Source organism: Phoenix dactylifera, unplaced genomic scaffold (assembly GCF_009389715.1).
Source record: "Phoenix dactylifera cultivar Barhee BC4 unplaced genomic scaffold, palm_55x_up_171113_PBpolish2nd_filt_p 001058F, whole genome shotgun sequence".
Classification (NCBI taxonomy): Eukaryota; Viridiplantae; Streptophyta; class Magnoliopsida; order Arecales; family Arecaceae; genus Phoenix; species Phoenix dactylifera.
In genome coordinates this window covers 100,239-116,528 of record NW_024068407.1, presented here as the reverse complement: position 1 = coordinate 116,528, position 16,290 = coordinate 100,239, and the positions used below count along the sequence as shown (strand labels likewise).

The window sequence follows — 16,290 nt, the reverse complement described above, 5'->3', positions numbered from 1 at the left end:
TTTTGCGGGTGATCTTGATAAGAGGAGATCGACGACAGGATATCTATTTTGTTAATGCTGGTGGCCCAGTGAGTTGGATGTCGAAGCTACAGTCGACAGTTGCTTTATCTACGACTGAGGCAGAGTATATGGCGTTGACGGAGGCTTGTAAAGAAGCAGTATGGTTGCAGGGATTGATGAGTGAGATTGGACTGAAGTCTCAGCCCATGGAGTTGTTTTGCGATAGCATGAGTGCTATTTGTTTGGCGAAGAATCTTGTGTATCACAAGAGGACCAAACACATTGGGGTCCAATATCACTATATACGTGAAGTCATCGAGGATGACAAGGTAAGAGTGATAAAGATTGGAACCAAGGACAATCTCGCAGACATTTTGACAAAGCCTATGCAAGTAGAGAAGTTGGAATGGTTTCTAGCTTCTCTAGGTGACATGATGAGGTGATGATTTGGTCTGGAGAACGGTGATGGATGTGAGTTTGTTATCAAGGTGGAGATTGTTGTGTATGGAGGTGATAACAAACTTCTGAGAAACTCTTGGCCCTGATTTGGTTGAGTTTGGCTCATGTTTCAGTGAAGACAGAAGCATGCTGTTTTCGGTGCCAGCTCGAGTCGACTCGTGAACTGCGCGAGTCGACTCGAGGAATTGCGCGAGTCGACTCGAGGGCTGTGCGAGTCGACTCTAGATGGCGGGTTTTGACTGAAACTTGATTTTGGGGGAAGTTTCATGGAAAGGTTTTTTATCGAGGGCAAAGAACCTATAAATAGGCCTCTTTTAGAAGATCTAAGGTGTGCGAAAAACCAGAAGAAGAACTAGGGTTTTCTTTTCATAAGAAAGGGGGGTTCTTTGGTTTACCCAAAAATACTTGTATCTTTATCTTTGCTTAATGAAACATTTTTTCTCGCTGTTCTCCCGTGGACGTAGCCCGAATGGGTGAACCACGTATATGATGTGTTTTTCTCCTGTTGTTTTATTTCCATTCGAGTTTATCTTTTTCCTTTCTTCTTTCGTGATCTACCCGGTTCGGCGACTTCCGTGAGCAAAGGGATCCAATATTCCCATCAGTGGATGAAGAGAGGAAGAGAGAAGGTGCAGTAGCACCAACGGTTAGGAAGAGAGAGAGAGAGAGAGAGGGAGAGAGAGAGATTGCTATACATGGGCGTACAAGCAAGCAGAAGTGTAAAAACAACACTATATAATATCTAATCACGACAGAATGATAATAATTGTAATTCAAGATTTAAATTTTAGCAATTATATATCTATATATAAAATACATGGATGCATGTGTGCATCCATGCATGTATAAGCAACACTAAATTCTGGAAGCAACTATCTTGTCAATTAATGCTTATTATGATGTTAGATATTATTATAACTCAGGGCTTGTGTTTGATAGGGCAATATCTTATGGTGAAAAAATAAAATAAAATGCTTGTTAAGTGACTTTCAATTTATTCAATTATGAACATATAGGTAGGGATGGCATTCGGATCGGATCAGACATAAACGGGTGGGTCACATGCAGGTCAGGTCAGAAAATTATAAACCTGAACCTGACCTATTTATTAAACAGGTCAGAAAATTATAACCTGAACCCGACTTGTTTATTAAACGGGTAACCCGATCCGACCCGTTTAACCCGTTTAATAAAAAAAGTAAAGTTTAATCCGGGCGCTGGGGAGTGGGGAAGAAGGTGCGGACCCTCGTGGTGGTGGGTATGGCAGTCCCCTTCGCCGTCAGCTCCGCGGGAGTATACTGCCATGCCCGTGGGAAGAAGGTGCTGACCCTCACGGTGGTGGGCATGGCAGTCTAGCCTCTCCAGGAAGAACATCAAGCCGCTCGTCTTTCACATCTTCGTCGGTGTCACCATCTCCATCAGCGGCTTCCCCGTCCTTGCTCGCATGATCACCGAGCTGAAGCTCCTCAACACCGGGGTCGGTCCCGTCGCTATGGCTTCCGCCATCATCAACAGCGTGCTTTCCTTCACCCTGCTCTGCGTCGCCATGGCCTTTGGCGTGCGCTACGGGGAGGAGGCATCGATGGTGGCGGCGGTGTGGGTGATGCTCTCGGGCGCCGCCTTCGTCGCCGGGTGCTTCTTCGTGGTCCGACCGGCCGTCAACTGGATGGTGCAGTGCAAGCCGGAGGTGGGCGAGCGGCGTCGAGATTAGCATCATCCTCGGGGGTTCGGCGGCCGTCGACTTCATTTCGGACGTGATCGGGTTGAACTGAGTCTTCGACGACTTCGCGTACGGGCTCTGAGGGAAGGAGAACTCCCTTCCATCGCGGACATCATCCATGGTGGAGCCATGGAGCCGTGGAGGGCAAGAGGATTTGGGGATGGAGGAGGCCGGCGCGAGGAGCGAGGGGAACGAGAAGGGTTTTATTTCCGCCTAGGGATAGGGCTTTTGCATTTGATTTGGTTATTCAAACGATCCGTTGGGCTGAGGCTGTGACTTGTGAGGCACTTGTTCTCCATAATAAAAAAAGCCTGGCCCATATATTAAACGGGTTAAACAGGTTAAATGGGTCAGTTAAAATCCATATCCGACCTAATTAATAAACAGGTTAAACGGGTCGACCTGTTTACGATCCGAACCTGTTTAGGCCAAACCCAAACCTGTTTATGACGGGTCGAACACGGATCGAATTGGCGGGTTGGATCATATTTTGCTATCCCTACATACAAGTGCTCATGCTAAATAACATGTTTAGTATATATATGCTCACAATACCCAATAATCTTCTTAGTAAAAATTTATAATAGTGAACAATTAAACTATTATAATATATATGCTCATGTAACGATTAAACCATTATAATTTCATGCCTTTTAAACATTTTATTCTGCAAGACAATTGATCCCATGGTAGGCTTGCCATCTCGGCTGTTCCACATTTAGGTTCTTATACGAATAAAACTTGATGGTGATTGTAAATAATTCCTACCAATCCATGCTCTTTGGTCGTTTATACCAATTGGAGAGGTCTCGCTCTTTCAATATAAACTTTTTTTCAAGATAATACAACTCTGCTACCAATATTGGTTGTCTGATCATCATCAAATCCCCACCCACTTTTTTTTTTTTTTTTTTTTGGGATAAATATCACTCTGGTATGAGATATTTAATTTTTAATACTATAATAATATAAAATAATAAATATATATTTTATATGTTTATTTAATTTCTTTATTATATTTGATATTATTTTGGGAATTATAATGGTATCCGAGATTTATTTTAAATATTGGTTTTATGCATCACAACAATGAGTAGTGACATTATAATCTATATAATATTTAAATCATATTTTTTTAAAAAAATATTTTTTATTTATATTTATCTCTCCCACATCATGAGGGTATTTTGCTTGTATAATAATTAAATTAGTATAATTCCATACCTTTTAAACATTTTATTCTACAAGCTAGCTGATCCCATGGTACTGTAAAAAGCTAACCATTTCGATTGTTTCACATTTTGATTCTTATATGAATGAAACTTGATGGTGATTGCACATAATTTCTACCCACTTATGCTCTTTTGTCGTCTAAACTGGTTGGAGAGTCTCACTCTTTCAAGATAATTTTCTTTCAAATTTAAATTAGTAGTAACAATCCCATACAACTCCATCATTATTGAATTCGTGCCTACTTCTTTTTTATTCGAGAGAAAATATTAGTCTCGAACAAGATATTTAATTTTTAATGCTTCAACAGTATAAAATAATATAGATACTTTATATACTTTGTTTAATCTTTTATTATATTTTGATATTATTTTAGGAATTATAATGCTATCTGAGATTTATTTTAAAGATTGGTTGTATGCATTGCAACAATTAACAGTGAGATTATGTTCTATCTAAAATTTAAATCATATTTTATTTTTTTAAATATTTTCATATTTATTTTTTTATATCCTCTGTATTGTGGAGATATTTTGCTTGTATAACAATTAAACCACTATAATTTTATACCTTTTAAATATTTTATTCTATAAGAAGAGCTGATTCATGATACTATAAAGGGCTTGCCATCTCTATTGTTCTACATTTGGGTTCTTATATAAATGAAACTCGATGATGATTGCAAATAATTTTTATGCACTCATGCTCTTTGGTTGTTTAAACTAGTTGAAGTGATCTCGCTCTTTCGAGATAAACTTTTAGTGATTTTTCTCTTTCGAGATAAACTTTCAGCAATTTCTCTATGTGGAGATAAACTCTTTTTCAAATTTAAGTTAATAGTAACAATCCTATCAGACTCTGCTGTCAATATCAGCCGTCTGATCATCATCAAATCCTCACTTGTTTTCTTTTTTTCTTAAATACCTACCTCTCATTCATTCGAGTACTCCCCCAAAGGGAAACGAGATCCAGGTCTTCTGCAACGCGTTTCTCGCTAAAGCGAAGGGTAGGGGAAAAACATGGCTGCGGAGGACGTCGCACGTGCTGTGGTCCGTGCGGAGTCAACAGAAGAGATCCCCGAGATAGAAGCAGGAGGACGACCCGTCGATAAATCCATCAACGCCTCTCCAACGCTCCCTCGCTCGCTTCTTCGTCTCTCCCTCAGCCCGTGGCGCGATGGTCGGAGGCCTGAATCCAAAACCGTAGGGCACCACTGCCTCCCTTTCCTTCCCAAGAAGCCGGCTTCAAACCCTAGGAGGCCCGCGGTGGAGGACAGGAGTCGCCCGGCGGCGGCGGTGGAAGGAGGGTCGCAGAGGGGGGGATCGTCGGTGGTGGGGGGCTTGTGGACAGGGCTGAGGTATCTCGCTGGGGTCGCTGGGGGGTGGCGGGAGAAGTGGATGGTTATGGGAACCGCGGGTTCCAAGCTCGAGAAGGCTCTTGGAGACCAGTTCCCCGAAGGGGAGCGGTACTTCGGCCTAGAGAACTTCGGCAACACTTGTTACTGTAACAGCGTTTTGCAGGTTTTGCCTCTCGGATTCTAAGTTTTCTCGATTCTTTGTTCTAATTTCTTGTCCTTGATCTCATCTTTGCATGCGAAGTATCTCCTATCAGTTTAATTGCTTAAGCTATCTTCTTTTAATTTGATATGCTGTACTTTATGGAGATTTTATATCTCTTGTCTGGTTCCTTATTAGAAATAGTAAACTTTTACGTGCTTAGCAAAGTAATAGGCTGTCGTAGATTGGTATTATAACAGGATGCTGTTCCAGGGGCGTTTTCCTTCTTTCCTCAATGTCTCTGTGTGCACTAAGAGGATTGCAGATAGTGGAATTTTGGAATTTGACCTCCATATGATCGTTATTGATGGACTCAAATTTTTGGATGCCAGGACTTATCATGAATTAGTTTGCAATTTGACTATTGCTTGGGTCATGCATCAAGAGAACCACTGTGATAATGGAGCGAGAAATTCATTGCAAACAATGATTTTTGTTTTCTGATGGTGGGAAGGGAAAAGTATTCTTATTGTAATTTCCGGAAATTTTGTTTTCCATTTAACTCTGGTAGTATTTTGTCTCCTATGCTGCGGTTCAGTTTTTATTTTTATTTTTCTTGGGGTAATCTGGTCTAACCAAAAAAACTTGAAGGTTGAAAGTGCCCTTGCTAACCATTTGACTAGGGTCATACTTTTATAGCTATGCAGTTGTATGAGTACCATGGATGAAATTAATCATATCTTGTAGCTAGCGAGTCGCATTTTTAGAATGTTCAATAGTTTAGCGAATAAATATGAATTTGTTTAGGCTTGCTCATCCACTAATTTACATGAATGCTGATAGACTTGAGGGTTTCACGTGTATATGAGGGATTGAGGATCACTTTGAGGATTGGATCTAGATTATGTAGCATCGGCATATATCTATATCTTGGAAAATAGATAGCAGACCTCCCAGTAGTCATAATTGTACACTGTTTAGAGAAAACTACCGGAAAATCCTTTTCAAAGGAAGTTTTTTAAAATCATTCCCAACAATATCAAATTAGTTCGGGTCTTCTTCTCATCTTTATTAATTTTTTAACAAAATTTGAGCACATTCATTTTAAACAATATTAAAATTTGACATTCCAGTTAAATAAAGAACGGCTTTTCTCTTTTGTAAGTGAAGTCGGTGTTCATATATTTTTGTTCAAAATAATGGGTGTGGATAATCAAATTAATTGGGGATGGATAGTTAGATAATTCTACGGTTATCATTATTTGAATTAAGATTAATATTGATTGTTAAAAGGAAATAAAGAGTAAATTCTTGGTCCGGAAGTGTTATAGGCATTAGGAAGCAGTTATGGAAGCAGAAGGGTTTGGAATGGGCTTGTGTCATTTTGGTTAAAAAAATTTCAGTACCAGGGTTTTATTAGAGTATATTTAAGGATAGTAGTGTGATCTTTGAAATTATGTGAATCAAAGTTTTTTTCCTGCATTTGTGACCTTCTTGATCACTTTATCATTTCCAAGGATTCAATGGCACTGTACATGCCAATTGTGCTGTGCTGATGTATGACATGCTGTGCCGAGAATTTAAAAGAAAAATTAGCTGACAGCTGAGTTGTGTTGAGCTGTACAGGGCTGTTCCCAACCAGCATGGGTCTAGGCCTTGCAATATGCATTAATCTACCTCCTAGACAGCAAGGGCCATTGCCAACCCAACATACTGAATAATCAATAATAGGAATATTAGAATAACTATTGAACTTTTCAAACACCCGATTAAAATAGAATAGAGTTATTACTTATTTGGTTCTGAAGAGTTTTTTCTGGATATAGAGTGCCTATATCTTTGTACAGGAAGGATATTGTAGTATGTTTGAATACATAATCAAGCACTTCGCTCTAAGGTCATCATTAGATATTTTGTCATGGCCTATTCAGTTTAGAGCTTATCCGTGTTGTTGAGATAGGTTTTGGAATGCCCTATATTATAGTAGGTTGCATTGGATTAATTTTTGCAAACTAAAGCTTGTTTCTAAGTTTTTTATTATGGTATTATCTTGGGCTAGGGAACCCAAGTAATACCTTTCGGCAAGCCATTTTAGGTGAGGTCTTGCGTTGTGATAGGTCCAGACATAATGATCTTAGTGCATTTAAAGAGTCTTCATTTAGCACTTATTTTTTAATTATTATTTTTTCTAATATGGAACATAATTGATGGTTTCCGATGTTTGTTATCTAACACCACAATTGAGTAAATCCTACGTTTGTTTTCCTCATCTTTGTATACAAAAATGGTAGGCTATTCTGCTTGCGTTAAAGATTTTTGTTAAGTCTGCAATGTTGTTTGATCATATTTAATAAATTTGCAAAAGCATATATCAAGAAAAAGTAAGTTAGGTGGTGGCTTGAGAGAATTCACAAAAAGAAAACCATTTTTTATACTCTTACATTTGTGCAGTAAAGTCCCCTGCCTAACATATGTCCTGTGGGGGTAATATGTTATCGGAAACAACTAATTTATTAACTCCTTTTGCTTCTATAGTTCCGTGGAATTTCTTGTGCTTCTATGAGTAATACTTGAATCTGAAGTTGCATAACTTTTGGTAAGTATACCACAGAAGTTGGAAGTGCTCAATGAATGCAAAATGGGTAGATAAAGTGGACAGCCAATATATATATTTTTTAAAGCAGAAGGAATAGTCCTTTTTTTTTGTTGGGGGAGGGGAGGATGAAAAGGGGAGTACATGATACCGGTGAACCTATGAGAATCACAAAAAAAAAAAGAATTAAATAAACAAATATACTTTAACAGTTTCAATAGATTAATAGATGTTGAAGATGTCCTTAATAGCCTTGACATAGCCAATGGTCTTTGAACCTAGTTAATTACTTTTGATATAAAATTGGCATGATGGATTCCGAGGTTCCACAAAACAACTTAAATAATTCCCAAGTTTAATTGAGGATAGTAAAATTCCAAAGTTACCCTAATAAAAGATCTCGCATGCATCTGGGATGACTCAAATTAGTTTTTACTCTTAAACTTTGTACTCGGATACTTCTAACTAGGGTCTTGCAGTTAGTACAGAAAACTTCTACGTGGGGTGTGCCATCTACTCTAGCATTTCTCAAAATAGCCATAATTTTTTTTTTCTTTTTGGAGATCCGCTACCTACACTTGTATTTGAATATGTTCCCATACCCAATCCCACTTTAGCTAAGCTGTTAATTTTTTGTTCTCTACCCACATTCTCTACTAAAACTTGCCTGCTCATCTATATGCGAAGCACTTCCCTTCAATTATTTTGACAGATCGACTTTCTTGCTGCTGAACTCAAATATGCTCCTGCAAAAAAATGCTCCTAAATAAGGTTAGTACATATTGTTTAGCTATGTTACATGGACTTGGTTCAAGTGTTTGTTGCAGGTGTCAAGACTTGGATACTTCAAATATCTTAGAACTTCTTATGGAACCGTGTCTGAGTGTTGGATGTAGGGTCGGCGGAACCATCCCGAACTGGGCAGTTCCGATCGTACCGAGCTGTCCCGGTGGCGGACTGGTTTGCACCGGTACCCGCCCTTGGAGCAGCGCGCCCGTGCACGGGAAAGAGCGTCCGCATGCGTTTTCCTGCGCCAGAAACTGCGCAGGCGCGGGCGCAAGATGGGAATTGCGCCTGCATGCAGTTCCCTGCGTTGGAAAGCACGCCCCTGCACGGTTTCGGGCGCGCGTCCGCACGCATTGGTACTGGTTCAAACCGGTCCGAACTAAAACCGTACTGCTCTAGTAGACGACTGGTTCGCCTACCGGTACCGGTACAACATACCTTGATCTAGCTTATGATACAAGTCCTCATTGTGGCCATCCTCGTTCCCCATACTATCCTTCCAAGTGTAATGAAGTGGGTTTATATGTTGGCTTCAACAAGTTATAATCACCTGGGTTGAGGTCGAGCATGGCGAGAAAGGTGGAAAGAAACATAAGACATCTTAAATTGAATCCTTTTATCCTAAATTCTCATCTCTCATGTGAAAAAGGAGGAAAGAAAACGTAACATATCCAATTTCAGGTCAAAGCTAACCTACTTTTGCCGGTTCGAATTGTACACAACTTCTACCAACATCAGAGACAAAGCAGGTTTAATAATGAATATTAGCTTGTTTTTGGCTTGTGTCAATCAAGGTTAAAGAGCCTGGGTATGGACTTGTACTTGTTACTAACCAGTATGGTACTTATTGCAGTGTGCTGCCATACTAACACAAGGTACCGACTGTTGTGGGGGATACCATGTTTTGTTATGGGAGGCATAAGCCAATTTAGACTGGTATGAGTGGTATGCTCCTGTAACAAAGGGCACGTGAATCCATGATGCCAACTCTCAAGAGATGGATATTGATCCTATTGTCTAGATTTGCTAGGAATTTTCGTGTTATTCTTCTAGTGAGCTCTATACACGAAAGATATGTTTCCTTTTGCCCCAGTATGACATTATGAAAACTAATTCATCATGTTCCATACTTCTAGTAGTGCCTAAAGTAAGCATTTTTTCGTGAACTGTGAACTGACTGTCAAATCTCAATATCATCAGTGAAATAAACCATTCCTTTTTTCTATGTGTGCAAGTGGCTAGACATCTACTGTATTTCTCCTTGAATCTTGTCTCCTAGCCTAAGCAGCTGGATGTGATCTCTCATCAAGCAAAGCTGGTATAAAGTAGAAACATTTCTTGATTCCCTTGCCTAATAAGATTACTGATTGCAGCAACCAACACCTTTGGTGGAATCCTTATCCCCTATTTTCTCTCCCTCTTCCACTGATGTGGTCCAACGACACTCAACAAATGAATTACCCATAAAATCCTTTTGGTTCTTTAGAAATTTACCAGGGAACCCTCTTAATATCGATGAACAATATGGTTTCTTAAAATTTTAGATTAATGTGATTGCATGTTCATGCTAGCAAAACTATTTGAACTTGACACGAAAACATGGATCGAGAATGTTGGTTGCATTAGCAATGCACTGTTTTTTAGTTAGCATTTTATGCTGTCCTATCAATTTGTCATGATCTTGTAATGAAGAATTTCGCATTCTAATGTCAATTAAATGCACTTGCATGTGCAACACATGTAGCTAATGTTTTTGGGTTGTCTTGGTTCTTGATGGTATGTTGATATCATTTGGTTTGTTTCGAAGGTACATAAAAGTGCCATCTTACAAAACAGATGGATGTTTTAATATTATTGGTTAAAAGTTCTCTGACATACTCATCACAAATGCTCTGCTAAAATACAAATGCAAGATCTAATCTTATCTGCCATCTAAACTAGTTATGAAATTTTACAGCACTACAATATCATTGCCAGCTATCCTCATTTCATTGCTTTATATTCCACTTTTGTAATTGTTAACCCTTACGAGGATACTTTCTCAGTCAGCTTGCCATTAAATAATTAAATTGTGTGAAACATAGTTTCATTTGAGTTTTTTTTTTGGTGCTTATGTTGCAAGCTTAACATCTCCGACTTAATTTTAGCTCTAACATTATCATTGTACTTCATATGCAGGCATTATATTTTTGTGTTCCATTCAGGGAGCAATTACTGGAGTATTATGCAAATAACAAGAACCTAGGAGAGACAGATGAGAACCTTTTGATATGCTTGGCAGATTTGTTCACTCAGGTAACAGTTCTACTTCTTAATTGCAATATCTTATCACTCGTTAATTTTACTTGTCTTATACTTTTACCATGAAGTTGTTGGGTTCTTCATTTAGTTTATTGTCGAATAGTGGAATATTTGGCTACTTTATTTTTGTAGTAAGGTGCGCTTTACATTTTACTTCTCTCTCTCTCTCTCTCTCTCTCTCTCTCTCTCTCTCGTTTGATGATACTGAATACTTCATTGCGTACTTTATTAGATTAGATGCTTTTATGTTATCAGGCGTTGGCAAATATACTAATGATTAACTTACTAGATAATTGCATGTTAGCATTGGTCTGCATATGTAAAGTCCTGTTGGTATGTGTTTGCAAACATCTTATGAAAGGTATCTCTTGGTCCATTTTTAATTAGTAACATTATTTCAGTGATCAACATTAGGATATTCCTATTATGTTGGTGAGTAACCTAGATTGTTGACAAGTCAAGTTGTTTCCACTGAATGTGTCTGACTGGTGACATGGTAATGTCTATATGAGATATAGATGCGTATATATAAGCCTTTGTGACTTTTGCATGAATTTTATATCATCAGATAAATATTTAGTGTAACCTTCATGGCTTTTTGCGTGAATTTTATATCATCATATAGATATTTAGTGCAGCCTTTAAAATGATTAGCCATTTCCAGGTTCTTCATTGGCCATCTCTATTTAAATGCTTATTTTCTTTTATTCTTTGTCACATAGTGTAGAGAGCGTAATCTTGCACTTTCAAGACTTCATTCCTAAATGTCACATTGGTGCTTTGACCTTTTGAATCAGTGCTTTTCTTAATTTTTTTGAGTCTTGGTTCTATTAAGTAATCAAGGTTTTCATCTTGGTCTGCAGGTTGACCAAGATTTCAGTTTGTATCAGTTTTGGGCACCCTACCAATACATTACATCCAAAATATCAACCAGTTGTTTCTTGGCCAATATAAACAATACATCCTGATATATCACTTTGTACGATATTCAACATATTGGCCAAAATATTTTGCCATGGAAGCATATGTTGGTGGGTATAAAACCAGTATGCATTAATATTACCAAATACCATTCTTCATATGGGATGAGATAAAAAATAATTTTATTTCTCAGAAAAATCTGTATAACCAGCCAATATGACTGAGATATTTATCTTGATATCTCAGCTGAGATTGAACTGCGTGATTCATATTTCTGGAGGATTGTATATGTATTTTTCTGCGTGATATTATGCACGATAAGATGGCGCACATCAAACCCTCCCCAAACCCTGCAATGGAAGGAGCCTTGTTCATTGGGTCACCCTTAAAGAAATTCATTTTATTTATTAATTTATAAATGGAATTCAGCTGTTATATATATCAACAAACTCTATTTAAAAATGATTCACTACTAGCTGCTAGATTATGATATAAAGTCTCCAATGGTTGAACTTTGGAGCCATTGGATTAAGATCTGGTAGTTAATTTTTGCTATTAGAGTTTGTAAATTTGATGTTATTATGTAGTATGGACTATGGTCTATTAGATTTAAATGATGATAAATGGAGCTTGTGAATATTGATGATGGGATATTGACTATTTTGTTGTGTTAATCCATTATGGTTTCTGCATGCTTTTTTACACCAATCGTATCCTATTCTTCAAAAATTTGTCACTATCAGCATTTCCATATCCTGTCGTATCTATCTAGTATATTTATATCTGTGCATTAGTAGGTTATTGCAAGTTTTGGAAAATACATTCTTTTCTTTTCTAAGGATAACGTATTGGTGCTTAACTGTGCAGATAAGTTCCCAAAAGAAAAAAACTGGTGTTATTTCTCCAAAGCGTTTTGTGCAGAGAGTGAAGAAACAGAACGAGTATTTCCGTGGTTACATGCACCAGGTATTCGACCTCCACCTTGTGGTGCATTGTTAGTTGAGAGACATTATGTTCAATGTAGTATCAGTTTTAAGAATCAGTGGCAAAGAAGCAGCCGTATGCAGGCTAATTTTGTTTTCTAACTATGTGATTTAACTTCCCTCGTGATTCATCACTTTAGAGTATGTCATCTATGGTGAATAATTTTTTGCGCGTGGTGATTGGAAACAAGTTTAGCTAATCTCAGTTGCAAGGTGGATAAGGACTGTTGCAGATTCATTTCCAAATAATTGGTTGTTTTATTTCTTCTGATGAACTGCCTTCTGTGAGGTTTCCCTAATGTCATTGGAAGAAGTGCAATGGCTTGTTTTGACATTCAGTCATCTGATTATTTGCATCCTTACACATTAGTTTATTCACTAAGTGGACAACTAATATGCTATCTGAATTTGAAGATATTGGTGGGGATTCTCTGTTGTTTGGAGTGGGATGACCTCAGGATAGTTTGAGATTTGGGTTCTTTCGCTGAACGTCCAATTGATTACCATGTCGGAATCATGAATATAAGGATCTCCCTTGATCTTGGAGTATTTATTAACATTACTTAGATAAGTTGCAATACTTTCCTGATATTGAGAATTAATGTTGACCACATTTCCATTATCAAAAGCAAAGCATACTAGATGTGGCATTGCCAAGTTATTGCTTCTTGTCTTTTAATTTGATTTCTGTCACCAGACTGGGATTTGAACTTTCTTCTTGTGTTCGTGTCTATATTGTAGGATGCACATGAGTTTTTAAATTTCTTGCTAAACGAGCTTGTTGAAATTCTTGAGAAAGAGTCTAGTGCTGCAAAAGGCTCCCCTGGAACCTCATCACCATCAGAAAAGATTACTAATGCAACATGCCACCCCCTAGCAAATGGTGTCTATAAAGAGCCACTTGTTACATGGGTCCATACGAGTTTTCAGGTGAATTAGATAGCCCAAATTTGCTCTGCACCTTCTGTTCAATGTGATGTGTATGGAGCTGGAAAGCTGATATTTTGTGATGCCAATTTATTTTTTATTTTTTATTTTATTTTTGCAGGGTATACTGACCAATGAAACTAGATGCTTACAGTGTGAAACAGTCACTGCAAGGGATGAAACTTTTTTTGACTTAAGCCTAGACATTGAGCCGAATAGTTCTATCACTAGCTGCCTCAAAAACTTCAGTTCAACAGAGACTTTAAATGCTGAAGACAAGTTCTTCTGTGACAAGTGCTGCAGGTGTCTATGTCATCCTTTTCTTTCCCTAGTTCATGGTTGTATAGTTAACTTACCATTTAGTTGCCATTAAAATTTGTGGAATTTGTTATAATGCTTCTGGATTCTTTTTCTTTTGATGTATTTACTTTTAACTAGTGCAAAATATAAGAGGCTAACCACAATTCTCAAAATCTAATATGAATTTTCTTCCACTATGTTTCTTTTCTCGATACAATTAACCAGGCAAAAAGTTGCTTCCTTATGTGTGGGCTGAGTTTGCCTGATGCCTCTCAATCATGCGCTTCATGAGTATGCTTTTAGTGTTCTGTTGTTTTTTTTTCCCAAACTGCATAATCATCTAAAAATTGTACTCTTGAAAATGTCAACTATTGCTGAGAATTTCTGTTGATTGTTAAGTTAAACAAGGTCCATGAGACTATCATGTTCATGGGAATGTCAAGGTTGAGGTCTTCAATTTTTCTCCCCGCATATCATCAGGCTCTTCTATTTTGCCTTTTGCGTACCATCCCTGTCAAATGGTGTCCTTTACTAAAATTTGGAACTTTTATTACCACATGCAGTTTGCAGGAAGCCCAGAAGAGGATGAAGATCAAGAAGCCTCCACATGTCCTGGTGATCCATCTCAAGCGCTTCAAGTATATTGAGCAGCTTGGCCGAAACAAGAAACTATCATACCGGGTTGTGTTTCCCATGGAATTGAAGCTTAACAACACGGTTGATGATGCAGACTCCGAGTACTCCCTCTTTGCGGTTGTGGTCCATGTTGGAAGTGGTACGAACCATGGGCACTATGTCAGCCTCGTTAAAAGCCATAACCACTGGTTGTTCTTTGATGATGAACATGTGGAGATGATAGATGAGTCCACTGTGCAGACATTCTTTGGGTCTGCACAGGAGTCTGCAGGGAACACGGATCATGGGTACATCTTATTTTATGAAAGCCTTGATGGAAGAAGTTGAGAGAGTGGTTTTCTTCGGATGAAGTTATTTGCCCTGGCCCTTATTACCTCCATTATTTTCCCCTCCGTGGAACAAGTAGTTCTTGGACGTTTGTGAGATTAGTTCTGAAATATGCGATTTTTGGGTGGTTGCAGTGTACAGTGGATAGTGGAAGTGCACTCTGTTTCTTCAACAATAAAATAGGAGTGTACGTGGGTGGTGAAAAGTTTTTGAGAGGCTCTTAACATATTCTTCACTGTTAAATAGTTGTATATAGAAAGTGCGATCTTCACCCAGAAAGTATTTCATGTGAGCTGTAGGACTTTTTCTTGAGCTCTCATACCTTTGAATGTGCATGTGAGGGAGTTTGGATCTTCCAAGCTTTATATGCATTGCAGTTTTGTTTATCAAATTTTGGCAAATGGAGAAAATCGAGATGGAAAATTAACCTGCAGGTAATCATGGATGTAATTAAATGGAGTCACTTGGATTAACTTTTAAAATTTTTGTAGGATTCTGTTATGTGACAATTGGTACTTTATTTCATTTGCTTTGTTATTTTATTCTCTTTAGTACCTCATGGTTCCAAATTTATGAGTCTGAGATAGAGTAGGGTCATCAGTATATGCTCCATTAACATGTAGTAGAACTGCCAGATGTTTCCATATTCTGTCAAAGTGTTTTCAATAAAACTAGGAGTGGTGGAGAGAAATTTATTTGACTCATTTACAGAAACTTTATTTGTTCATGGATATGTGCAGTATGAGCAGGCAGATGAGTTGATGAAGCTTTGGAAACTTTCTTGCTAGCTTTGGCATGAAATGAAATCCGGTGCGCTGCAAAGAATTGGTTGATTGATCCTTGTTGATGTTATCATTTACCAAACGCCACAACTTTGTCCCCTGATAAGCTTTTTGGGCTGCGATCACATCGGACCTCAACTTTGTCCCTCCTATAAGAACCCAACCCATCCCAGATTTCGACGAGCCAATCAAGTAACAGTGGTTAGAAGCACCGTCAAGAAGCAAATTCTGTGGCCAACCTTGTGGGCAACATTAGGTTGAAAAGGAAATCAAAAAGGCAATCCTTGAGCTAGACACACTAGAAGAGCAATGCTACCTATGGGCAGAAGAACGGGAAGAGAGGATTCAACTAAAGAATCAACTTGAGTCAATTTTGTATCAATTAAGGGGATTGGAAGAAATTTTGTGGAAGCAACGGTCATGAGTCAATTGGATCAATTAAGGGGATTGGAATGGAATGCAATTCTTTTGTATCGGTGCTAGCATAAGAAGAAGGACAAATACAATTACCTGCATAATCCATCAGAGCGAGATCATAGAAGAACCAGAAACCGTTAAGAAAGCCTTCCTTAATTTCTATGCAGAACTTGAGTCCAGCAGAAAATGTGTACACAATTCAGTAGTCTGGAAGAGCCTCTATCCAAATCAAACTATTGATCTATCTGACCTGGAGTTCCTCCTCAATAAATCTGAAGCTAGAAATGTTGTTCTCAGCTTGCTAAAAGGGAAGGCGCCAGGTCCAGATAGGTTCTCAGCTTCCTTCTACCAAAGATACTGTGAGGATGACCTCCGCAAGTTCTTCAATGACCTCTACAGCAACGCAATAGAT

General features: G+C 38.2%; 1 protein-coding gene across 1 annotated transcript; it reads left to right on the top strand.

Moving 5' to 3' along the window:
* The first annotated feature begins 4,407 nt into the window (after nt 1–4,407).
* On the top strand, nt 4,408–15,393 carry LOC120107882 (ubiquitin carboxyl-terminal hydrolase 4-like). Its single transcript, XM_039121396.1, has 6 exons — nt 4,408–4,929; nt 10,463–10,579; nt 12,374–12,472; nt 13,231–13,419; nt 13,538–13,719; nt 14,280–15,393. The coding sequence occupies exons 1-6, from the start codon at nt 4,429–4,431 to the stop codon at nt 14,677–14,679; spliced, it is 1,488 nt and encodes a 495-aa protein (XP_038977324.1). The 5' UTR covers nt 4,408–4,428; the 3' UTR covers nt 14,680–15,393.
* Nucleotides 15,394–16,290: the final 897 nt, after the last annotated feature.